This window comes from Saccopteryx bilineata, chromosome 1, assembly GCF_036850765.1.
Source record: "Saccopteryx bilineata isolate mSacBil1 chromosome 1, mSacBil1_pri_phased_curated, whole genome shotgun sequence".
Classification (NCBI taxonomy): Eukaryota; Metazoa; Chordata; class Mammalia; order Chiroptera; family Emballonuridae; genus Saccopteryx; species Saccopteryx bilineata.
In genome coordinates, this window is record NC_089490.1 from 167,381,047 (window position 1) to 167,407,956 (window position 26,910).

General features: G+C 41.9%; 1 protein-coding gene across 1 annotated transcript; it reads left to right on the forward strand.

The window, feature by feature from the left end:
• The first annotated feature begins 3,773 nt into the window (after positions 1 to 3,773).
• On the forward strand, positions 3,774 to 25,044 carry HPF1 (histone PARylation factor 1). The gene is made up of 8 exons (XM_066279242.1): positions 3,774 to 3,926; positions 7,866 to 8,025; positions 10,493 to 10,682; positions 11,397 to 11,495; positions 17,963 to 18,113; positions 20,116 to 20,203; positions 23,762 to 23,934; positions 24,780 to 25,044. Exons 1-8 carry the CDS (start codon positions 3,879 to 3,881, stop codon positions 24,909 to 24,911), a joined length of 1,041 nt encoding a protein of 346 aa, XP_066135339.1. The 5' UTR covers positions 3,774 to 3,878; the 3' UTR covers positions 24,912 to 25,044.
• The last annotated feature ends 1,866 nt before the right edge of the window (positions 25,045 to 26,910 follow it).

The following is a 26,910-nucleotide window of genomic DNA, read 5'->3' on the forward strand; positions in this document are numbered from 1 at the left end:
CTGTCTTATCTGAATAACAGGAATACTAACTATATACTATGTCTACAGGACTCTTCAGTAGACTGTCAGCTCCAAAAATACAGCAACTGCATTATCTTGGTTTCTCCAGCACCTAACATACTGAATTTCCCTATTCATAAGACACTCCCATGTATAAGACACACCAAAATTTGAAAAAAAAATATATTAATAAAATTATCAAACTCATGTTTTATTCATCATAAAATTCATACAACTCATTACTGTCAAAACTCCCATCCATTAGCCTGTCCTCATCTGTGTCTGATGACGAATCACTGTCTTCATATCTTGCCTCATCCTCAGTTCCATCTATGACATTTGAAACGCCACAACCATTGTATAAGACTCACCCATTTTTAGACCCCAAATTTTTCAAAAAAGGGTGAGTCTCATACATGGGAAAATACAGTATATATCAATAGTTCTGTTACATAGTTGGCACTTAACATATCAATCAACTCTGAACAAGAACTGCAAGGCAAACCAAAGCTGGATTTTAGGGTCTCTTTAGGAATTGCAAATCCTGGGGATAGAGATTTGGGTAGAAATCCAACTGTGTTCCCAGGGAGAAAGAAAGGGTAGAGTTTATAAAGACAGAAAAAGACAGGTTTCCAAAGGGGTTACAAGTTGCTTTCAAAGAGCTGTGTTTGTTGCTGGCAAATGGAATTACACTAGGCTATACATGATTAATCGTCTATTGCTAGGTGAAAATATTATTTTTTACTATAGAGTTCAGTGGCGCAGTGCCAGTCCAGGAACTATATCAGGAGGTAAGCCCATTGGTTTAGCCCAGTTCTAAAGTTGTTTCACACGGAGAGCGTGCTTTAGCTCAGCTTCCTAGGAGACTCTTGCTCCATTTTAGATTGCTCTCTTGACAATACCAACTCCATTTTGCTGTTTTTCTTTCACATAATAAATGTTCCAAATAAATAAATGACAATGCATGGAAGGAAGGATGAGTAATTATTTAATGATAGTGATTGCAATTCACTAGTGAAGATCAATCAATATTTATTATGTATTGCACATATTATGTGAAAGTTTGTACTTGAAGCTAGATTCCAAGAAATTGTGGTAGGACAAAAGTGAATTGGTGAATCAGCTGGACTTTTCATCCAATGTAAATGTGAAGATATGGGCCCCTTTGAAGACTTTTTAAGTTGTCGTTGGATCATCCAGCTAGTGCTAACTATAGGATCCATGATCTCAGGGATACTAATTAAGCATAGTTGGGCAGACCAAGAATAGTTTGGTCACTGTCTAATTGAGTGGTTTGCCATGGTCAAATGGTCAGAGGCTCAGCTTCTGGTGTCAGAGGTTAATGCAATGGATCATCTGCAGTCATCAGTGTAGCGGATCAGCTCTGCCTGAAGAAGCTACTGACTTTTATAACTTTTTAAAAAAAATTTATTGATTTTAGAGAGGAAGAAAGAGGTACGGGAACATAGATCTGTTCCTGTAGGTGAATATAGATCTGTTCCTGTAGGTGCCCTAACCAGGGATTGAACCAGTAACTTCTGTGCTTTAGGACGATGCTCTATCAATCGAGCTATCCAGCCAGGGCTCTAACCTTGAGCTATATCATCTTAATATTTCATTTATTTTACTTGTCACTATATACTTCTGATAGCACATGTCTGAATTCTCATTCTTTAGAATTCCACAGAATCATGTCCGTGTACTTCCTTTACATACATTTTTATAAAAACATATATTTAAAATATCATGTAATTCTTTAATGGAAAGTCAAAGGTCCTGGCAATCATCAGTAACTTTTTTTTTTTTTTTTTTTTGTATTTTTCTGAAGCTGGAAACGGGGAGAGACAGTCAGACAGACTCCCACATGCGCCCGACCGGGATCCACCCGGCACGCCCACCAGGGGCGATGCTCTGCCCACCAGGGGGCAATGCTCTGCCCCTCCGGGGCATCGCTCCTTTGAGACCAGAGCCACTCCAGCGCCTGGGGCAGAGGCCAAGGAGCCATTCCCAGTGCCCGGGCCATCCTTGCTCCAATGGAGCCCGGGCCGCGGGAGGGGAAGAGAGAGACAGAGAGGAAGGAGGGGGGTGGGGGTGGAGAAGCAAATGGGCGCTTCTCCTATGTGCCCTGGCCGGGAATCGAACCCGGGTCCCCTGCACGCCAGGCCGATGCTCCACCGCTGAGCCAACCGGCCAGGGCCCAGTCACTTCTTTTGTTTTCATATGGAGATTTTTTTTTGATAAGTACACTGGCACCATTTTATTCATATCAGCAAAAATAGTTAAAATTAAAATATATATATAAAATAAAAAAGAAGGAAGCCCTGGTTAGATAGCTTGGTTGGTTAGATCACTGACCTTAGAAGCACAGAGGTTGCTGGTTCGATCCATAGTCACGGCACATACAGAATGGGTCCATGTTCCTGTCTCTCTCTCACTCTGTCATTCTCCCTCTCTGTTGGGCAAATGAGTTTATAAAATTTGTATTTTTTGAGTTTGCTCACTTTTAGTATTAAAAAATGGCGCTGGGCAGCGCCAGGTATGTGATCTGTGAAACTGCAAACTACCTTCCTGCTTGGGCAAGGCCATTGTCTTGCTAATGTTGGCAGGGAGAAAGAGAAAGAAGGAAGCCATGTTTGCAAAGTGAGAGCAGAGAGAATGCAAGGTGCTGAAGAAGAAGCCAGTTTGGGCAGAGAAGGAAGGAAGAGAGAAGGTGTGCAGATGGGGAACCAGAGGTGAGGGGCTTTTGCGAGCTCTCTAAGACTTGGGGGGACCTTTGATTCTAGGAGAAACCGGAGAAGATTCTCCTGGTTGTGGAACCGGAGAATGTGTCAGTGGCTTTGGGAGCCCTGAGTGTTTGCTCGTCGGCCAGTGTGAGTCTTGAATAAAGGAATAGCCCACCATTTTTTGGCTCCACTGTTTCTTTACCGTCTGCCCAAATCTAATGGGAACCTGCAAGTGCATGGCCACGACGATGGCTGTGACTATTGGCCTTACATTCTCTCTAAAAAAAAATAAAATAAGGCAGATAGATACATTTTCAGAAAAGAGCCACTCCATCTTGAGAAAGAGACATAGGACGTTCCCAGGATGGCAGTGAGGAAGACACAAGGCCTCTGTAGACCCAAGGCCTCTGTTCAAGGTAGTGTCTCTCAAACTTTGTTGTGCCTAGGAATCGCTGAGGGATCTTGTTAAAATGCAGATTCTGACTCAATAAGTCTGGGTAGGGCTTAAGATTCAGAATTTTTACAGGCTCTCTGCATGATGCTGATGCTACTGGTTCAGGGATTAACTGCACAGCAGGGTGTAGGGAACAAACAGTCCAAATTGTAACAAGGAGACTGTAGAGAGAAAGAATGAGAGACAGAAACTGATTGGCTTCTGGGAGATAATTGAGGATGAATTATTATTAGGCAATAATAGCATAATAGAAGAGGAGGGATGAAATAGAGGTAAAGATGAATCTTTTAAGTAAACACAAATCATTAGGAAAAACTCGGCTGGGAAGTGAAGGCAGTGCCATACGTCCAGGTGTTAACTTGCCCGGAGTAAACACCTGAGGAGGAAGGCCAGACCACTCGAACGGAAACAAACTCGGGGCCTAGCGTTTCAGGAGCATCCCCGGCGATGCTCTGGATGGGGTACGAAGACCAGGTGAGTGGAAGATGCCAACCACCCTCCCGCCCGCTGAGCAGTGGGCGGAGCCTCGGTCGACCCCACTCCACGCGTTAGCGAGCGGGGCGTGGGCGGGGCCTTTTTCTGAAATTGGCGCGCCGGCGGCGGCGGCGCGGGGATGTGGGTTTGTGGCTTTTGAACCCGGAAGCAGTCGGCGGCGCTCGGAAGCCACGGCGGGACGCGGGAGTCGGCAGTGCGGCTGCAGGATGGCCGGCGGCGGCGGCAAGCGCAGGCCCCGCGGGGAGGGGCAGCAGGTACTGCCTCCAGGCTGTGCGGGCGCTTCGGGCGATAGCCGGGGGCAGCACGTCGCCCTGACCCCTGGTCGTGGAGCGCCCTCTGCGGGCCTGTGTGCCGGGCTGGCCGAGGGCCCTGCTCGGGACTGCTGTTGCCCAGGTTCTCGCTGGGTCTCGGACCGCAGAGGAGCGCCGTTGCAGCTTCTGCCCTGCGCCGGCGCGGCCCCTGGGGAGGCGGAGGAAGACCGGCAGCAGGTCATTGGTGTAGCCAGCCACGTGGATTGGGAACCGAATACTAACAAGCCAGGCGCCCCGGGGGGTGCCGCGGGTTCTGGCTGAACCCTGCCGCCGCAGCCCCACGCAGAGCCCCAGCCTGGGAGGCGGCCTCAAGTGAAGCGTCTTTTTTTTGTTTGGCTTGTAACAAAAATGTGTAGAAAGTGCTGGGGAAACAGGGAAGGAGGACTTCATAAGTCCCGGGGGGGGGGGGGGGGGGCTGTGAAAGAAGCAGCGCAGCGCACAAGTTTGAAAGGGTCCAAATAGGCAGAGAAGGGAAATAGAGGTAAGAAATATGTGGAGAGGACGTTTGAGCACAGCGACCGGTTCCGCCCGCCTAGGGCGTGGAGATGGGAAAGTAATGGAAATTGGAGCATAGAGGCACTGATGTGGTGTGTGCATCTTCTCACACTTGGACGTGATTTCTGCAGTTCTGTAACCCCTGCAGTACCAATAAGGAGAGCCGGGCAGGAAAGAGTTGTCATTGTGATAAGCAGAGTTTTAGGAGACTCATTCTGGCCATGTTATAACTGAACAAGGTGAGAAAGTGTGAGAGGGCCACAGTTCTGGGCATTTATTACTTTGGGTCATGCTTTCTAGGGACACAAGGGTGAGGGACAAGCGCAGCCTCTGAAGGGGATGGCTGCCTGAAATCCTAGTTATTAGGTACTTGGAGACGCTGAACTGGTGTGTTAGGTCAGACAGAGCTGAAAGAATCCTGATTTCCCTTAGGAGCAGAGAACCACTTGACAGTGATAGTGTTAGAAACAAAATACCAAAAATAAAGATGAGTCTGTAGAGACTATAGCTAAGTAATAGCCAGCATCTATAATTATGTGCTAGGATTGTTCTGTGTACTTTTTTATAAATAACTTACTCCTCAGAACAACCCTGTGATATAGGTGGAATACAACATATGCCCTTTTTGTAGATGAAAATACAAGGCACAGAGAGGTTAAGTAACTTGCCCAAGGTGACCAAGCTGGAAATCAGAAGTCAGGAATCAAGCCAGGTAACTACTACCTTACCATTATGCAAAACTGCCTTTCAGCAAGGTAGACTGAGGTTTTCCTTCTTAAGTCTGAGCCAGCCTTTGGAAGTTTAACCAAAGATGGTTCTTAAAACAGAAGGGAGGAGCCTGACCTGTGGTGGTGCAGTGGATAAAGCGTTAACTGGAATGCTGAGGTCGCTGGTTCAAAACATCTGACTTGCCTGGTCAAGGTACCTGTGGGAGTTGATGCTCCCCGCTCCTTTCCTCACCTCTCTCTCTCCCTCTTCCCCTATCCCCTTCTCCCCTTCTCTCCCTCCCCCTTTCTCTGAAATGAATAAGTTTAAAAAGAAAAAAACAGAAGGGAAAATAGGTCAAACTTGATATGTCCCAACTGTTCTGTATTTGTATTAGAAGAAGCAGCATGAAGTGATTGAATCTGTGCTTTGGAGCCAGACCACCTGGGTTTAAATAAATCCCTCTTCTTTCCCTTTATAGTTAGGGCCCTAGGGGAAATTACTTCAGTTCCTTATCTGTAAAATGTGGACAATACTGTCTAGCTCAGTGGTCCCCAACCCCCCAGGCCACGGACTGGTACCGGTATGTGGGCCATTTGGTACCAGTCTGCAGAGAAAGAATAAATAACTTACATTATTTCCATTTTATTTATATTTAAGTCTGAATGATGTTTTATTTTTTAAAAATGACCAGATTCTCTCTGTTACATCCGTCTAAGACTCACTCTTGACGCTTGTCTCAGCCACGTGATACATTTATTGGTCCCATCCTAAAGGCCGGTCCGTGAAAATATTTTCTGACATTAAACCCGTCCGTGGCCCAAAAAAGGTTGGAGACCACTGATTTAGCTCATAAGGTGGTTGTGAAGATTAAATGAGTTAATCCATAGAAAGTCCTTAGAACAGTGGGCTGGCACATAGGGAGTGCATAGTAAGTACTTATTTTTATTATGTATTGATTTTACTGTTACTATCTTAAAACTGTTGTTTGCTGTTATCATCAGCAACCATATTTCAACACCTTTTTTGTTCAATTTTTTTTATGACAACAAATTTATTGGCTCACAGTCTAGAGGCTCAATTTACTTTTTTTATGGCCTCGGATAGACACAGTATGATCCTTGGCATAATAAACTGTTATCATTGGCCAATGCATGGTCTTCTTTTACTTTATTAAAACACCTGTACACCCACTGCCTATCCTGAGAATGGAAACACTAACATCAACTCCACATCTACTTTTGTTCCTGTTCTCTGTCTAACTTCCTATTACCCACAGTTGATGCAGCTACCAACCTCAGTTTTGTTTTTCCCTGCCATTGTAGCATATCACTTTTTAGTATATGCCTAAACAATATTTATTTGTTGTTGTTGAACTTCATAAAAAGGCTATGATGTTGCATATAATCTCCAAAGACTTTTTCCTTCATTCAACATTCTATTATGAAGACTGATTCATATTGTATGCAGCTACATTTCCTTTTCACTAAGTTTGAAAGCCTGTAACTATCCTTCCCCTCTCAATAGGCATTTATATTCTGTTTCATGCTCTTAGAAACTGCTATCAAGAACATTCTCGGATGTGTCTTCTTTGAAGACTGAATGCTACCTAAAGTAGCATTAGTGAACTTAAGTCTACTGGGAAAACGTAAGACTATAAGTATGAAAAACATTTAGGTTGGAATTTTTCACCTTGGCACTATAGACATTTGGGGCCAGATAAGTGTTAAGGGGGGCTATCCTGTGCATTATAGGAGACTTAGCAGTCTCCTTGGCCTCTTTCCCACTAGATACCAGTAGCAAACCCCTCCCCCAAATTTGTGGCTACCAAAAAGCTCTCCAGCCTTTAATAAATGTGTCCCCTGGGGGGCAAAATCTCTCCTGGTTGAGAAGCACTGATGTAGGTAGAAAGGAAGAATAAGAAAAAAAGAACTTAATACAAAAGAAAGGTTCTGGAAAGAGAAACAGATTGCTATTTACAGAACTAAAGATAAGTAATCTCCAGCTAAGCATTTTGTCTTTAAAGATCAAATATCTAATATGTGTTACAAAATCTGGCATACTTATATAATATACTGCTGACAAAAATTAGGGGAAATTTTATCGCTTCATATTTATTTTGAAATATCCCCTAATGTTGGTGAGCAGTATATAATGAACCTATATTGCAGACATGTTGGAGATCAGTTTTATAACTTGGTCCTGGCATTAAAGGCATGATGACATCCTGTTTACCAAAAGGAAGCAAAACCTGCCTTTTCAGTATTCCTCTTGCCCCACTTTTTACCTTTTTTTTTTTCTGTGTTTGCATTATCTTAGAGCAGCGGTTCTCAACCTGTGGGTCGCAACCCCGGCGGGGGTCGAACAACCAAAACACAGGGGTCGCCTAAAGCCATCGGAAAATACATATTTATTATACAATACATTTTTAAATAGAACTGCTGTCTTAGAGAAATATAATAAAGACTTGCTGTTGGGTCCCTGTTGACCACTGTGTGTTGTAAACTGTTCTTTTTTATTATTTGCCAAGAGTCCCCAGATTTTACTCCAAACTACCTTTTGTAGGGTTTTAAAGAAAACATGTATCTCATGAGTTGGGTCGACAGAAATGAACAGTGTTATATAAGGGTAGTTACTGAAATTACTTATTGGAGAAAAAGCATTTTGTATGCCAATTTTCAGTGTGAAAAAACAGTTGATGTGAAGAAGAGCAAGTCCTGTGAAGCTGATGTATCCAGCGACCTTCGGAAAGAAGTAGAAAATCATTATAAGCTTTCTCTGCCTGAAGATTTCTATCACTTCTGGAAGTTCTGTGAGGAACTGGATCCTGAAAAGCCAGCTGGTGAGTTGCTCCAGAATCTCCTGCTTCTATTAGTGGAAAAGACAACAGGAAACTAAACTAAGGATCTAAACAGTTCATAGAAAAGGAACCTTTTTGCCCTGACCAATTGGCTCAGCAGTAGAGCATCAGCCCTGCGTTTGGAAGTTCCAGGTTTGATTCCCAGTCAGGGCACACAGGAGCAGTGACCATCTGTTTCTCCACCGCACCTCCCACTTCCCCTCTAGCAGCCATGGCTCAAATGAGCAAATTGGCCCCAGGCACTGAGGATGGCTCCACGAGCACATATTAGGTGGTAACCAAAGATGGTTAGCATATTCGTACCTGTCTTTTCACACCTGTCTCTAATAAGAGAAATACAGCCTGACCAGGCAGTGGTGCAGTGGATAGAGCATCGGACTGGGACACAGAGAACCTATGTTCAAAACCCCGAGGTCGCTGCTTGAGTGCAAGATCTCTGGCTCAAGCATGGGATCATAGATATGACCCTTTGGTCGCTGGTTTGAGCCCAGGATCACTGGCTTGAGCAGTGGGTCACTTGCTCTGCTGTAGCCCGCTGGTCAAGGCACAGATGAGAATGCAATCAGTGAACAACGAAGGAGCCACAATGAAGAATTGATGCTTTTCATCTCTCGCTTCCTATCTGTCTGTCCCTCTCTCTGACTCTCTCACGGTCTCTATCCAAAAAAATAAATAAGAGAAATACAGAATTATGCTATAATATGTCACCATCAGCTGTTATCCTGCCAAAGGTAAATAATTTCACAACATACTTTGATGAGAGTTTGAAGGAAAATAAGTACTTGTTATGATGCAGAAGTTTTAGTATGACTTAGCAGTTCTAGTTCTAGGAGCTTGTTTTATAGGTTAGGTGAAAGATGAATCAGATTTTTAGGCACTGATAAAGTGTCATGCCTAAAAGACTTTAAAGTAAAAAAGAAGTGTATAGAGTATGCTGGTACTATTAGTATTTTTTTAAAAGTCAAGGATACATACACACATCCCTGTATACTTTGTATGTGCTTAAACTATCTGAAAGGATACACAAAAAACATGATGGTTGTGACAGAGTTACTTTTCACTGTTACTATTTTGTACTGTTTAAATTTTCAGTATCAAGTGGTGGGGAGAGAAACAGTCCCATATACTATTGATGGAAATGAATTGGTAGAGAACTATGTATTTTGGCAGTATATCAAAATCTACTGCTTACAAAAATTAGGGGATATTTCAAAATGAATATGAAGCTGTAAAATATCCTCTAATTTTTGTGAGCAATATACTTAAACTGTGCAACAACTTCTCTAAAAATAGTCATGGCTGTGTATAAACATGTATTAGCAAAGATGTTTACTGAACCATTGATTGGAATAGTAAAAAAAATCAACAGTAAATATCAAGAATAGAATAAGGATCTATAATGGAATATTGTGCAGGTATTAAAAATTATGTTAAAAATAACAAGAAGATATTCAGAAAATTTAAGTGAGAACAGGATGGAGAACAAGAATAACTATAAAACAGCATGATCTCCCTTTAAAATATCTATATTTGTTCATAGATGAGGAGAAATGTTATTACAATATACCAGACTATTAACCTTGTTATCACAGGCTAGTGAGATGGGTATTAGTTTTTATATACATTTAAAAATTAGTGTATGCTATCCTAACTTTCAGCTAAGCAGAATCCCTACCCCCTCCAAAGAAACTGCTTTTATTCACACTATTACATCTTCAAGAATTTTCTTCCTCACTCCATTCCCACTTCTTACATATCCAGATCCTGCCTTTTAGAGAAGTAATAGGGGCCATCTGATGTAAAAGTGCATTTGTACAAACTCCATGACTCAGGTTTTATTTAATGCTCTACTTCTGTGATCCTCCCTCTGTGATCTGGGAATGGAGAAAGAAGAAATCATCCAGGGTTAGGGCTGACCAAATAGATTGTCAAGGAGGCAAAGGAATCCGATAGTGTTAATTAGCTGAAGTAGAGGGAAGGGAAAAGAAATGTTCTCATTAAATACATTTTTAATTAAGTAAATTATTAACCTTCCTTAATGCACACTCATTTGTTACATGTCTTGTCTCTCCCTTAATCCGGGTGTGCTATAATTGTTTTAGGCTCACAACAGTGCAGTAATGAGACAAGGTATATGGTTGCAGCTCAAGTATGCCTTAGGAATACAAAACAGTCTTGCTTTGGCCCAATTAACAAACAGCAGGAATGTGTGAAATGTAGTCAGTGGTAAATTGAAGAGTAAATCCTAAATATGAGAGCCACATTTTTTTACTCTGATTCCTTTTCCATTGAGTGTTTATAACTAACATCTTCACATGTAACTAAAGATTTTTTTTCTTTTACTGTAGAAAGTTTTTTAAGACAATTGCATAGAAACAGTTTACTAATGAAAGGCATTATGTCCTATCTGCCTCCAGAAAGTCATTGTCTAAACTTATTTAATTTATAGATTCACTTTCTGCAAGCCTTGGACTTCGATTAGTGGGCCCGTATGATATCCTTGCCGGAAAACATAAAATGAAAAAAAAATCAGCAAGCCTGAATTTTAACCTTCACTGGAGATTTTACTATGATCCTCCAGAGTTCCAGACAGTTATTATTGGAGATGATAAAACTCAGTTTCACATGGGGTATTTCAGGTAAAGGCTCTTTTCCTCTAAAGTACAGGTACTGTCCCTCTAACAGGCATAAATTAATATTCACTGGTCTCACCACGGGGAAGGGCATATTTTCCCTGCATCGGTGGAGACCTGGGCCCTCTGGAGTTCTGATCTCGCCGTTCTCCCCCACCCCAGGATGGGTGAGCTCTAGGTTTAACCTCACTGGTTTTTATTTCCCTTTTGAGTTCAGAAGAGCTTGTTTAGTTCGAGGGAGATAATTGAGAGCAGCTTTGTGACCTAAATTAGCCATCTGCTTTCAGGGGCCATGGAGGCCACCAACTGGGAGTTAAGAACGTGCTCTGGAGTCTGATAGACTGGTGGTCCTACTGTTCATGATCTGGGTGACCCTGTGCTCGTCATTAGAGACTGAGTTTCTGTGACTCAGTTTCCTCTCTGGTAAAAATGAGCATAATGTACATACCTAGTGGAATATTAAGGGCATTCAATGGATATGTTAAGGTGCTTAGGATATTAAATACAAGTAGATTGGGGGGAAATACATTGTGCACTTGTACTGGTAGAGATGAAATGTTGTCTACAGACCTAAAATACTACTTACCTAATAATATAAATTATGGACAGCTAAATTTTTAATATCTTTTTCTTTTTTTTAATTGAATTTATTGGGGTGACACTGGTTAACAAAATTATCCAGGTTTCCAGTGCACAATTTAATATCTTTTTCTTAAACAGGGATTCTCCTGATGAACTTCCTGTATATGTCGGGACAAATGAAGCAAAGAAGAGCTGTATAATTGTTCAAAATGGTGACAATGTGTTTGCTGCGGTCAGGTAAGAAAATATTTCAGTCCTTTCCTAATGAAAATATTTGTTTATCATTTTTGTGCTACATAGGGAATTGAGGTAACCTATACATTCTAGATTTCTAGAGATAATTTCTCACTTTTGCAAGTAGTTTTATCCATACTTCTACTTTTCACCAAAAAATATATACCTCATGTAACTAATTTTATTTAATGAAAATATTACTTAATCTTGACCTCAAGTTGTCTCATGGCAAAATCAAAAGAATTTTTTAGACATCTTATTTTAAACACCATCATGATTTCATTGTAAGAATCCACTGTCTATAGTTCAAACAGAAAGATTTAATACAGTAAAGCAAATGCTCATAAAAGCCTTGGGAGAGCCGTTGGAGCAGCCTGAACCTCCAGGAATAGCAGTGTGTGGCAGAACTGGCTCGCCACTGGAGTTTATGTCTCTGCTACCATCGGGACACCGGGAAATCAGCCACTGCTGCCACAACACATGGCATCAAGCTCCCGTTGTCTCTGATACAGCCTGTGCCAGTAAAACGGATGCCCTGCCCCCTGCCTCTCCACCCTCCTGACGTGAAGGACCAGGGGCTGAGGTCTCGGCTGCAGCTGCCTGGGAGCGGTCGATGACTGTACATCTGTGCTCACTGGGTAGACACAGCAGAAGAACAGCCTCTACCTGGTCTCTTCTGCCTTTTGGATTTCAGAGTTGCACAGAGTTCTTTAGAGAAGCTAGGTCCTTCTGGGGTCTGAGCTGAAGAATCATATGGGAAATGCAGCAGGGTCTCTGTGGAAGGGGCTCAGAATGGAGCCGAATGAGCCAGTCCACACTACAGCCACAGACATAATTGGACGCCTTCTGTTGTCAGCTCTACAGTTTACACTGGAAGAGAATGAAGAAAGCTGTCTTTCTCATTTTAAATGCAATAAAGTAAATTATGTGTTGTGGGACCTCTTTTAATACCCTACTTTTTAAAAAGACTTTATGTACTGTGATTTAATAAATCAGATTTACCATAAACAATTCATACTAACTCAACCCAGTGCACCCACTAGACTGCTACATACATGTCATACGTACCAGTGCATTTAGGGGCAACTCATTATAGATGTCCAAAGAAGGTTCTTTCTCTTCTGATGCCTCTGAGTTTTATAAAAGGTTGCTTGTCTCTGTTATATAGTTATTATAGGATCTGTTCTTATAGTAACTGTTATAATTCAAGTAGAATTATAGTTCTTTTAAGCCCTTCAGATTTATCATTCAGTTGAAATTGGTGTCAGCTTATTAGAAACTATAGTTCTTTGCTTGCCTCCTGCCTGTCTTTTACACTAACATGTAAATCCCATGAGGGCAGAGGCTTTCTTATATACAGTACCTGCCTCATAGTAGGTGCTCCGTAAGTAATTTATTCATTCCACAAATACTTTGACAAGCAAGACCACCTAATTTTTCATTAGTTTTATTAATAATCTTTTTAAAAGAGAAGATGATAGGCCCTGGCCGGTTGGCTCAGCGGTAGAGTGTCGGCCTAGCGTGTGGAGGACCCGGGTTTGATTCCCGGCCAGGGCACACAGGAGAAGCGCCCATTTGCTTCTCCACCCCTCCGCCGCGCTTTCCTCTCTGTCTCTCCCTTCCCCTCCCGCAGCCAAGGCTCCATTGGAGCAAAGATGGCCCGGGCGCTGGGGATGGCTCTGTGGCCTCTGCCTCAGGCGCTAGAGTGGCTCTGGTCGCAACATGGCGACGCCCAGGATGGGCAGAGCATCGCCCCCTGGTGGGCAGAGCGTCGCCCCATGGTGGGCGTGCCGGGTGGATCCCGGTCGGGCGCATGCGGGAGTCTGTCTGACTGTCTCTCCCTGTTTCCAGCTTCAGAAAAATGAAAAAAAAAAAAAAAAAAAGGGAAGATGATAGTGGCTATGTAAAATAATCCAAAGTTATTCCGGTATTTTTTTAGCTTTTTGAAGAACAGAAAAGAAAAAGAAAAAAAAATTGGTGATAAATTTGTAATTTAGGTGAAGACCAGAAAGTAAGTATATTAGTACCTATTTCACTCAGATGTTTTCTGTCTCCAATAATTTATCTCAAACATAGAGGTAAAAAAATTATAATACTTTTCAAGAATTAGAATTGTTTTAGTTTTTAAGACCTTTCCTTTCTTAAAAAACTACCCAGAACATTTAATTTAGTTTATTTCTATATCAACCTGAGTAAGGTCTTTAAGGCAGACCATTCGTTTGTTATAAACAAATTATTTTTATGCCCCGAGAAACGACTTAGTTTGCTTTGTGCAAGATTGAATAGTAGTCAAAGAAATGCAAATTCAGCCAGGAAAAATTTATAAAGATTAAAGAATGGTAATACCCAATTAGGTTATAGGAAACTTTACTGATGTGTGTTCATTTGTAAAACTTTTATAGAAAGCAGTTTGAACAATCTTACTCCAGAATTTTATGACAGATTGTTAACATTACCAGGTACTCTCCTAAATAAGTAAAATAAACATTTTTACATTTAAGTCAAAAACTCCAGTTCTAGCTATTTATCTAAAGAAATTCTGGACAGGTACATAAATATGTGTGTGTATTACAGATTATTGATAAAAATGAAAAACTGGAAATATACATATCCAGCAACAGGAAAAATTAGGTCAATAAATAATAGAATGTCCATACACTATTATACCAGGATACTGATATGTTGATTTGGAAAGATATTTGATATATGAAGAGGGAAAAATAATAGAATAGTGTATAATGATTCTATTTTCGTATTGTTTAACACACATAGAAAAAATTTGGTATACTCAAAGTTTTCATTTATTTTTGGACAACAAAATTAGGAGTGAATTTTTTCCTTTTCTTAAAAATAGAATTTTAACAATGCTTTTGACCTCACAGACCTCCTAGAAAGATCTCAGGGACCCCTACGGGGGGGTCTGTTCTTTGATAACTGCTATTGAGTTAATGGTTGCAAACATGACTTCACATCCGGACCTCCCGGATTACTGGTAAAAGTACTTGACCTTGAGTTCTACAGGGTCCTACCTCTAGATTCCACTTCAGTTCATCTAGAACAAGTCTCAGGAATATTGTTTTAAAATACACATTCCAGGTATGTCTAAATGTAACACAGAATTATATTTCTCTAATTTTGATAAGTTCAAAATTCATTTACCCTACATTTAATGAACGCTTACTTTGTTTAGGGCTCAAAAATAAGCAGATTTGGTACTTATTAAAAGAATAAATGTATTTTATTTTATCCAATATATCAGCTCTTGAGTGATCTTGTTAAATAATCTTTTTCACTCTGCCTGGTGCCCCTCCTTTCTCTGCCACTCTGCCTCACTGTACTGGGTAATGTGGCTTTATTGCCATAGGCAAGGATTTTCAAACACTAGCTCAAGATGAAGTACTTTTAACTAATAACCCAGGGAGTTCTAATATGCAGTCAGGTTTGAAACCACTAACTAAATAGCAGCTATCAAAGAACCATGTATGGACCCTTAGGGGGTCCCTGACACCGTCTCAGGAGGCTTTTTTTTTTTTTTTTGTATTTTTCTGAAGCTGGAAACGGGGAAGCAGTCAGACTCCCGCATGCGCCCGACCGGGATCCACCCGGCACTCCCACCAGGGGGCAATGCTCTGCCCATCTGGGGCGTTGCTCTGTTGCAACCAGAGCCATTCTAGCGCCTGAGGCAGAGGCCATGGAGCCATCCTCAGCGCCCGGGCCAACTTTGCTCCAATGGAGCCTTGGCTGCAGGAGGGAAGAGAGAGACAGAGAGGAAGGAGAGGGGGAGGGGTGGAGAAGCAGATGGGCACTTCTCCTGTGTGCCCTGGCCAGGAATTGAACCTGGGACTCCCGCATGCCAAGCCGACACTCCACCACTGAGCCAACCTGCCAGGGCCTCAGGAGGCCTTTGAGGTCAGAACTATCCATAATAGTAAGATACCATTTTTGTACCAATATCACAGAGGTAACAATTGGTAGGCAGTACTGTTGGTACCTTGACAGGAAACAAGGCACCAAATTAGCAGTTGTTGAAGAATGTCTGTGTCTGACCAGGTGGTGGCACAGTGGATAGAGCGTCGGACTGGGACACGGAGGACCCGGGTTCAAGACCCCGAAGTCGCCAGCTTGAGCGTGGGCTCATCTGGTTTGAGCAAAGCTCACCAGCTTGAGCCCAAGGTAGCTGGCTCAAGCAAGGGGTTACTCGGACTGCTGTAGCCCCCTGGTCAAGGCACATATGAGAAATCAATCAATGAACAACTAAGGAGCCACAACGAAGAATTGATGCTTCTCATCTCTCTCCCTTTCTGTCTGTCCCTATCTGTCCCTCTCTCCGACTCTCTCTGTCTGTCAAAAAAAAATATATATCCGTGATGAAGCAGTAAACATATTAGAGCTCTGTCATTGAGTACACTTCTCAACATTCTGCGTGTTGAAATGGGCCATCCAGAAAAAGGAAGCACTTCTGTATACTCAAGTCATGGTTTGTCTGGAGGAAAAAGCTCTTGCGTGATAGAACTGTGAGCTGCAGTGTTTTCCACTTTTACTTGAGAGGGTGACTAACTGGTTATGGGTATTTGGGAGACATTTTGTCAGATGAACTAAAGAAAACAGCTGACTGTATTTGTTGCCAGTGATTAAAATTCAGTTTCAAAAATAAAAATTAGAATTGGGGAAACTTAAAAGCTTGACAGTTTCTCATTACCTGAAGACTTTTCTAATGTGACTTGTGGTAATAGTAATGAATGTGATTTTTTCATGTGATATATTGGAGTGAATGTGCTATAACAAAAAGTTTCAATATTTGGAAAATATGCATAATTTAGTGAACCTATATTTTCCAAATGATCATTGCAGGATTCATTCAAAGTTCAAGGTATCCCGATGGATTTTAATGCAACAGAGTACAAAATGATCATGGTTATTATTTCAATTTGTGCTTGGCAATAGAGAGTAAGTTTGAAGCTGGGAGGCAAAAGACTTATCATTGGTACCAGGAGAGTCATAATAATGTGATAGGTGGGGAAGACAGCAATTAAGTGTCTTAACGCTTAGAGTAGTGCGTGTTTTTTTTATGCTCGCTGACCCCCTGGAGTGAGTTGTTTTCTTTTTCTTCAAAAAATGGAATTAGTTCAAGTTACAGTTTTGATAACTAATTTATGGAAACAAGAACATACATTTGCCTTTTTTTAATGTTGCCTTACACATTCTTAAAATAAATCGATTGTACTCTGCATGGTCAGGAGGCACGAGGATGTATGTGAACGTTCGTACTACTCAAAGGGTTAATAGCAATGGAGGTCCTCATATAGACAGTGTATATAGCCTTGCCTGCCTAAGAACTTAATAGAAAAAATAGGAAGAAGAAGGTGCTAGTTAAAGTAATGGTATATAAATGAAAGTATGAAAACAAGAGGCATGTCGCATTTGAAGGCCTATGTGCTGTGCCAGAGAGGTGGAAGAGGACCATGAAGGTGGATTCATCTGGACCTGACATCCTTGGTTTTTATGGTTAATGTAAATACTATATATTCTCTTGATACACAGCTGGTTAGGACTGATGGTAACATTTAGTGTATGTGTGCTGTCATCAGAAGACAATGATTTAGAAGTCTTGGTTTCTGTGGCACTTCAGTCTGCCCTTACTAGTTCTGTGAACGTGGGTAAATTGATTATTTTCTGTGCCTCAGTTTCCTGACACATAAAATGGAGATAAAAAAAGCACCCACTGCAATGCCCAGTCCATAGCAAACTGTCAGGTGTTAGTGAATAGAAGTGGCTCCTGCTGGGTTGTCTGGCGTGGCTCAGTGGAAGGGGCTGGACCTGGTTTCCAAGCCAACGCTGCGTCCGTCCGGCTCTGCTCTCCCCGTTCTCTTGCTCTCCTTTCTGCTGGTGAGAGTCATCCTGCCTGCGAGAAAACAGTCATTCCTGTGACGGGCAGTAACATAGTGTACCGTTCACATACCTTTAAAAGCTTTTGCATTGTGCTTCCGTATAAGCTTATAAGGTAGCTTTGCTTTCCTTTTATATTTTCCAAATTTATCTTAAAACAAATTTGAAGGTAACATTTTAAAAAATCTGATCTTCAGTATTATAATAGTGTCCCCTGGCTCTTTAAAAATGACAATCGTTTTTGGTGTCTACATACTCTCTGTTCTGCCAGGCTTCTCCAGAGCAGTATATTGTCATATCTTAATATCAAGTAATGCCACTTAAAGCTTGGCTTAATCTCAGCTTTGTTATATCTGCAATATAGAGAGATAATACAAATTCAAATCATTGTATTTGTTGACTTTGTGGCTGAAGGCTTTTTATTAATACTGCTTTTGCCTTGTTTGGAAAACTCTGTTAGGGATTATGAGAGAGCTTTGGTAATTATTCTGCAGGTTTTTTAACCTGGCTCCTTTCACTGCGCAGGGTCTGTGAACTTAGTGCCATGGCCTGCAGTATAACAAGGTCTTTTACTTCTTTTTCAGGTTATTTTTGATGAAAAAACTTAAAGAAGTAACAGATAAAAAGAAAACCAATCTCTTGAAAAACCTAGATGAGAAACTCACAGAAGCAGCCAGAGAGCTGGGGTACTCGCTGGAACAGAGAACCTCGAAGATGAAACAGAGAGATAAGAAAGTATGATTTAAATCTGTTCCTTGCCGGCTAGTGTGCTGTTACAGTAGGCGCAGGGGTCCCCAAACTTTTTACACAGGGGGCCAGTTCACTGTCCCTCAGACCATTGGAGGGCTGCCACATACAGTGCCCCTTCCGGAAGTGCAGTGGGTGGCCGGATAAATGGCCTCAGGGGGCCGCATGCGGCCAGGCCGTGTTTGGGGATGCCTGCTAGGGTTTTCCCCTTTCCTGATGCCTTCCCACAGCACCTCTCCTTCCTCCTCCCCCGCCCCAAGGAGGGGTGGCGCCTGCCAGGGCTCCCTCCAGGGCTGTGCCGGCACAAAGCCTGGTGGCTCGAGTTAAACAGGTGGCTCCTGTGGCACGCCTCTGTAGTTACATAACTCATGCCAGTACTTCCCTCTCTTCAACTTGTTTTACCAGTTACTAATTTCATCGAATTGAGAGAGCTGCTTTGTACGGATGTTTACTTAAATTCACTTTTTAATGAGTAACGTCTAATGATTTAGTGCAGGGGTATTTTGGTGAGGGGTAGTTTTATACAGGTATGCCTCAGGGTGCTTTATTACGGGCCTCAGAGGTGGCTCCGTTTTGAGAGACAGTGTGTGTTAAGGTTTGTTAGTTTCCTCCCCTACGTGTGGGTCTCAGCAGTCCTCTCCTCTGCCCTGCTGGCCCACCAGCACTTCCCGGTGCATCTGTCCTGATGCCGCGCTGTGAATGGAGTGTTCTGTAAACAGCAGATGCGTTGGGAAAGATGTAGATTCTTTTGGTGTATCACTTAGAAATGTCAGTAAGGTAACAGACAAACTAGAATTCTGCTTTGCCGTGAATGAGATGAGGATTCTAAAGGAGTTTGTTCTCACAGCCTCTGGGGAGGAAGGACATTCGACACTGCGGACTGAGGGCACCGTGCTCTCCTTCAGGTTCTCACCTTTTTGTCTGCTGTGGCTGGTTCATCTGAGCCGAGGCCAAACGAAGTTGAATCTATAAGCCTTTTCTTTCTCCAATCCAAACTTATTTTTAAAATTTGCCTTTCTTTCAGTAGTTTTATGAGTTTTGGTTTGTTTCTTTTTTTTACATTTAATCTTAAAATCCAACTGTAAGTTATCTTGGCATAAAGAGTAGGATATAAGTATGACTTCATTTGTCTTTTCCCAAGTGGTGAGCAGTTGTCTGTGAACTTCTTGAGTAATCTGTCATCCTGGTGGTTTCAATCGAGTAAAGAAGCAAGACAGCAGGGACATTATAGTAACACAAGACACGACGTGGGCAGAGACTAGTATTTTCAGGGGCTGGGTCCTTCTCCAGGGATTTCCACTGGACTACACAAGGAAGTGGAGTACTTGAAGCAGATGTTTTGTTCAGGGAAGACCTAAGAATAATGTTATTAGTGTGAATGGAAAGAAGAATGGAGGCTGGCTGTGCTTGGGTCTGTTTTGTCTGGAAGATGACAACTCAGTAAGCTCACTGGTTATTTACCTCCATAAAGGGCACCACAACACTTGAAACTGTCCTGCTTTGGGGAACTTTGCACACAAGCGTGAATTTTCTAGGTGAATAGTGGGCCTGACTGGCAGGATGGATGAGAGCAGTTCTGTCCTGCTAACAAAACCTGTTCCTCCCATCTTCTTTTAGGCCCCGTCCCTCTGCTTTCTACCTAAGGTGCTTTGCCCTTGGAGCAAACTGGGTCTGGCTTGTCCCTGCAATGGGAGCCACTGTCGTCCTTCCCTTACGGACAGGCAGCCGACTTGTAAACGACTGACGCAGCTGATAAGAGCCAGTTATTTCACTCTTATAATTACTTCAAGTGCTTGACTTTTAGCTAATTTTAAAGAAAAGTAATATTAAACTTTTGCCTTTGTGTCCAGTTTTACTGAAATGAAATGTCATTCATTCAAGTTATATTTTGCCAGAAATGTTGAGGGTTTGTATGTGTGTTTTTCTGGGTTTGGGTGAGGTTTTTGTTTTGTCTGTTTAGCAGGATTAAATATTTTTTTCTCTACCTTAGGTCGTGACAAAGACCTTTCATGGTGCAGGCTTGGTTGTTCCAGTGGATAAAAATGATGTTGGGTACAGAGAGCTCCCTGAAACCGATGGTAATGTATTTCTTATGTAAACGTGTATTTATGTGAATATATGTGAACATATGTGGAGGAAAGTTTTCCTTATATTGTAAAGTAGGGTGTCCGACCTGTGGTGGCGCAGTGGATAAAGCAATGACCTGGAATGCTGAGGTCACCGATTCAAAACCCCAGGCTTACCTGGTCAGGGCATATATGGAGTTGATGCTTCCTGCTCCTCCCCCTTCTCTCTCTCTCACTCAGTCTCAGTCTCTCCTCTAAAATGAATAAATAAAAAATAAAGGTATACACATATGCCTTTTGTGGGACAGTCACTAGAACTTAGTGACAAAGAATGAGCTCAGGTTTTAGGGTCAGTCGGGTCTGAATTAAAACTGGGTTTGTAGCTCTGTGACCTTAAGCAAATTGACCTTACTAACCCTTGTTACTTTTATCTGTGAAATGTTTGATAATGTTAAATACCTTTTATAGGGAGAGGTGTTTGGGGTGTAAGATTGTATGTAAGGTACTTTAGCACAGTCTAGTGCAAAAAATAGAGTAGATATTTAAGAGTTTAGGAAATTTTAACCTATTGCCTACATTATGTTTTCTGAACTATTTCAGAACCTTTGACAGTCAATATACAAAATAGTAATTATTGAAATAGTATGTTTTTATATAGTCCTTTGTAATCATTTTTTTCATCTGCTATAAGTTAGCATTCAGAAGCCCAAAATCCTGAGCTACTTCTGAAAACATTGAGAATGGACTATTCACACACAAAATATGATTAATTACTGTTATGTTGAGAAAAAAAAATCACTTCTCAGCTCCTCCCCCTCCGACTCTGAACATCCTGTTGGCATTGCCTCCTTTACCATCCTCTTCCAGAGAGGTGACAACTTGGAAGGAAGTCAGAATTAACACTTTCTCAAGAAGAACCAAATATCCCTGGCCAGCACATATATTTACTTGACCATCCATTTTTTTAAACAGAATCAACTGGCCTTGATTGGTCACCTTTGGAGTTGGGACCTAGAAATCTGCATGTGGAACCAGTTTTCTAAAGCAACTGGTAGAACTTGACTGTGCAGAGTCTAAGCAGTAGGTGGAGATGTCTTCTGTCAGTTACTCAGGTGTCATTTTTGTCGGCTTCACACCACATTAGAGGAATTCCGTGGGGAAAATGAATATAGCTAGGCTGTAGCACACAGTAGCCATTAGCCATATGTGGCCAGTGTAACTGAGAAGATGAATTTATCATTTTAATTCAGTTATGTTACATACTGAAATGATTATTTTGGGTAGTTGTATTAAATATCTTAAAACTAATTTCATGTTTCTTAATATGGGTATGAGAAAATGTTTGAACATGTAGTCTGCATTACATTTGTTGGACAGAGTCAAGTCCCTCTGTGCTACTGCCCCACATCTCCCGCGTCCAGAGGTAATAAGTCTGATGGGGAGGATGGGTGGGCTCCAGCCCACTGTCGTCTTCTGCTTGTCTTCTCATCTGCCTCTGCGCACTAGCCCATTAGAAGCTTTAACAGGCTGAATGACCGTCTTGCCTGGGAAGGGTTGAGAACATTTGTTACAGAAACAGCAGTCTCTAAAGCCTCAGGGTAGTGGGTTTTAACCTGTAGTACCCTGGAATAAACCCTGTGACCCTACCCTGCTGTGGTTCTGGCGGTTTTATGCCTAAGATCTTTTTTATTTCCCTTTACTTTTTTCTAACAATCTAGACATGAAACCATTCAGTGGTTTAATTATTTTTGAATGAGGAGTGGAAGCAGGACATAAAGAAGTAATATCATCTTGCTCCTGCCGAGTGTTATTTGCTAGGAATACTTGACTGGCAGCATGTTCACGGTCAGCAGAGGACAGACAGTATGATGTTCACGTGCCAAAACTAAAAACCCAGTATATCTTGACCACCCTTGATAATCCTTCTACCTTATATTTGTAGTTATTATCAGTAGAATATTATGCCTCATGCATATAAGTTCATAATCACGAATCATTCTTGGGTGTGATTGTTAGGGTTTACACCAATCCTCGTCTCCTCAGTACAGTAGCAACTTTAAAGATGAGTTTTGTTGGTTTGACTAATCTCCATTATTTTCATTATTGGATAATATTCAAGGAGGCAGTTTGTCCAAAGGCTGGTATGATTTGTCAAAAGGAAGTCTAACTAGATACTGTTCAGTACCTTTATTCTCATACACATCTGGATCTGACACACATTGGCAGCAATCAGTAAGAAAATTGGTGAAAGCTGAAACGGAAACTTTAAAGCACTGTTCTTTTTTAGATAAACGTTAGAAGTCTTCTGTGCTCTTGCAAGTTACACTTCTACCATGGCTGCACATCCCCACTTTGGTTTAATTCTGCTATGTTTTTTTTTTTTACCAGTTTTATTGTTGTCATTTCCTGTATTTTTAAATAAGGTAAGATAGCCCTGGCCGGTTGGCTCAGTGGTAGAGCATCGGCCTGGCGTGCAGAAGTCCTGGGTTCGATTCCCAGCCAGGGCACACAGGAGAAGCGCCCATTTGCTTCTCCACCCCTCCCCCTCTCTTTCCTCTCTGTCTCTCTTCCCCTCCCGCAGCGAGGCTCCATTGGAGCAAAGATGGCCCGGGCGCTGGGGATGGCTCCTTGGCCTCTGCCCCAGGCGCTAGTGGCTCTGGTCGCGACAGAGGTGTGCTGGGTGGATCCCAGTCGGGCGCATGCGGGAGTCTGCCTGACTGTCTATCCCCATTTCCAGCTTCAGAAAAATACAATAAATAAATAAATAAAGTAAGTAAGTAAGTAAGAAAGATAGGGCAAAAGAAACCCCAACTTTGTCTATTTGGATTTTGTTTAATTCAGTTCCTAAGAAAGACTAGCCCAAGGATGGATTGCTTATGGTCTCTGTTGACATATTCTTTTGTTTTCTGCCAACTTTTTAAAAATGGAAAAACATTCTTAGCTTGAGGGCAGTTAAAGATGGGGTTGTGCCAGTTTTGACCCCAGGTTACCAGTCCTTGGACTAGCTTTCTGAACATGGTCAAAACCTTAGTAAAGTCATGACTGCAACTCGATCTGCTGCAAAATAGTCAATATTGCTAATTCAAGAAATTTTGTTAAGCTGTTTTTATGCTTGAAATCTTAATTGTAAAAATTACAAAATTTTCCTCTCTGTCTCTCTCTTCCCTTCCCGCAGCGAGGCTCCATTGGAGCAAAAATGGCCCGGGCGCTGGGGATGGCTCCTTGGCCTCTGCCCCAGGCGCTAGAGTGGCTCTGGTCACAACAGAGCGACGCCCCAGAGGGGCAGAGCATTGCCCCTGGTGGGCAAAGCGTCGCCCCCTGGTGGGCGTGCCGGGTGCATCCCGGTCGGGCGCATGCGGGAGTCTGTCTGACTGTCTCTCCCTGTTTCCAGCTTCAGAAAAATGAAAAAAAAAAAAAAAAAAAAGTTATAAAATTGCCATTCTAAATTACGGTGCCATCCAAGGTTGTGTCAATTGTATGAAAAATCCTATGAAGAAAAAAAAAACTCTACTTATATTTTTACCTTGGAAGATGGTTATAGATAACTTCAGTATCATTGCTTTCTTTCAGCTAACCTCAAGAAGATTTGCAAGGCAATTGTTGAGGCACCAAGTGATGAGGAGAGACTAAGAGCTTTTGCGCCGATTCAGGAAATGATGACTTTTGTGCAGTTTGCTAACGATGAATGTGACTATGGCATGGGGCATGAGTTGGGAATGGACCTCTTTTGTTATGGTTCACACGTGAGTACAGAAGTAACCACCAAACATCTTTTATGTGAAATTCACCTTCTATTCTGGAACGGGTGATGACCAAGGTTACTGGCCTCCCGGTTTACACTAAAACCTGAGTTCACTTGTTAGACATACGGGAGATGAACGTGTGGGTATGTGCACCCACCTTCCCATGGGCTCCGTTTCACTTCCTGCGGTTGGGTTGGGGGTATTTGTTCTTGAGCTTGAATTCCTAGGTGAAGAGTAAATACTATTTTAAAATAGGCTTTAAATTATTTAAAATATGAGATGCCATTTTATCATTAATTATTTGCTAATTAATTAGATAGGAAAAACCTACCCAACAGTTAAACCAGTGCTTACTCAACTGTAGTTGCCTCAACGTCAAAGAGACAATAGGGTCGTGGCTACAGTGTGCTTCTTGGGCTAACCTGCTTGCTTTTATATTACATCTTCCCCACGGAAAACTGTTGTCAGACTAGGTAATTTCGCAACACCTCTTAGGTCTCCTTACCTGTAAGATGTCAGCACACAGACCATTCAATTCCATCTAACCTGCGATGTTGCCTCCAAAGCACAGGTAAACCGTCTTGCACAGGCAGTCTGGACCTAGAGTCTAAATCAGTAATTCCCAAATGCTAAGGTGCATCAGTATCACTTAAAGAATTTCCTTCAAAATATACCATTAGACTTGTAGAACGACAAGATTACCTGTTGGACAGAATGCCAGGTATCTGCTGAGAAAGTAGCTAAAGTGATTTGGGGAATATCCTTTGTTAAGTGCTTTTTTTGATGTGTTTTCTGTTACTAGGGTATCTGCTTTATTTTCTGCTTAATGTTATTTTATTTTTCAGTATTTTCATAAAGTTGCTGGCCAGCTTTTACCTCTTGCATATAATCTGCTGAAGAGGACTCTCTTTGCAGAAATTATTGAAGATCACCTGGCAAACAGAAGTAAAGAGAACGTAGACCAGCTTGCAGCCTGAGAGAGGGGCTTTCCTGGTGTACAGTACTTTAAAGCATTAGTATTGAACTTGTGATTTTTTTTGCTTTGTTTTGTTTTTAAGGAACACAGAAAATAAATTGATGAAAACATTTACTAAAACTTTTATAAATCTATTCTGGCCTGGTCTTTTCCATGTGCAAATAAATGATAGTCAAATTGTCTAAATGGGAAGGCACTAATCACATTAGAAAGTCATCCTCGAATGTCACAGGAAGCCCCTACTAATGCCTGTGGATAACCAGACCGCTGTCCTCCCAGGGAGTCCTGCTGCAGTATTAGTTGCATGGGCAACTAAGAAGGTCTTTCTGAGACGAGCTGATAGCTGCAGCTTTAAGGACAGGATTTCTGGAGGGTGGAAAGGGTGCAGGGGAAGGAAACTAACGTCTCTACTCAGCACTCTCCAGAGTGGCTGACCGGCCCCCAGGAAACAGCACGTTAACAGCATCTCCTGGTGACTCAGGTCTTCTCCCCACAAATAGTACAGTTCTCTCATTCATTCGGATGATTTTTTAGAACAGTTCTCTACTGACTCACTCTGTAGTTACTAACCAATATTGCATAGTATATTGATACAGTGTATAGTATAATGTAGTCTACAAAACAGTACACCATTAACTTAGATTTTAGTTTTCCATTGCATATCACTTCATTGGACTTGTAGTACAAGTCAGTGGATAGCTGTTTTACCAGATTCAGGTCTTCATTAAACCTGACAAAACATCCTTCACTTTAAACAGAGCAAACCATGAAAAACAAAAGGGCAAATTTTGTGGATTAGGCCAGAGCCTATAAGCTCCCATTCATATGAAGTTCAAGAAAAACCCTCAGGTCATCCAGTTTAGTCCCCACATTTCATAGAATTGACTTGACTTGCCCAAAGTACTTCTGTTGAGTTAGTCTCCAGTTAATGTGAGCTGTGTACTTAAACAGATATTATGTGATAATGTTTCTGATAAAAGCTATGAGTGGACTTCCTAAGTAATCACTTCGTCAGGATTTTTGCTTGAGTAGCAAGCCTCATCCCCAGTTACGCTGTAAGCTTTTAAGAACATACATTTATGAATATAGAGTCCACTCAGTAACACAAACGTGTGACTATATGTGGCTGGAGAAAAAACAACCAGGGAAAGAAGACCTCTCGTTTTAACCTCAAGTTGGCCATCAACCCTACTATCACCTTTCCCAAGTGTAGCACCTCCCCCACCCTGGTTATTTCACTGAGAAAATAGAAGCAATCACTGGTAACTTCCACGAAATCTCACCACACTGCTAACTACCCAATTCTCATGAGTGTTGCTTAATATCCCACTGTGCCCGAGATGCCATCTCTCAGCTACTCAAGGACCTTTCTCAGGTCATCAGTATTCCTTTACACATTCACATCAACAGTGAAAGCTAGAATCCCCTGCATCTTCAAACACCTGCAATAGCATATCCCTTTCCTGAAAAATTCAGCAAGAACTGTTAATAGCTGCCTTTCATTCCTCCCAATCTCTGGCAAACCTACTCCAATCAAACTTGCCTGATCTCACTGAAACTGCTTTGGTCAAACTTACCAGTCATCTCCATGATGGCCAATTTTCAGTCCTCATTTACATTACCTATTGGCAACACCTGACAGTTGGTCCTCCTTAAAATTACTATTCATTTGGCTTAGGAGATATTACCCTTCTCTTAATGGTACCCCTCCCCACCCTATCTGGCTGACTGCTCCTGCTTTTGCTGGCTCCTCATGTCAAATCTAAACATACATATGCACTGGCCCTGGCCATGGTAGCACAGTTGGTTGGAGCCTCATCCCAGTACACTAAGATTGTGGGTTTGATCCCAAGTGAGAGCACATTCAAGCATCGACCAATGAATGCACAACTAAGTGGAACAAAAAATTGTTTCTCCCCCCTTCCTCTTTCTAAAATCAAGTAATTTTTAAAAAATTTAAAACATATATGTTGGCTCAGTGGTAGAGCGTTGGCCTGGCG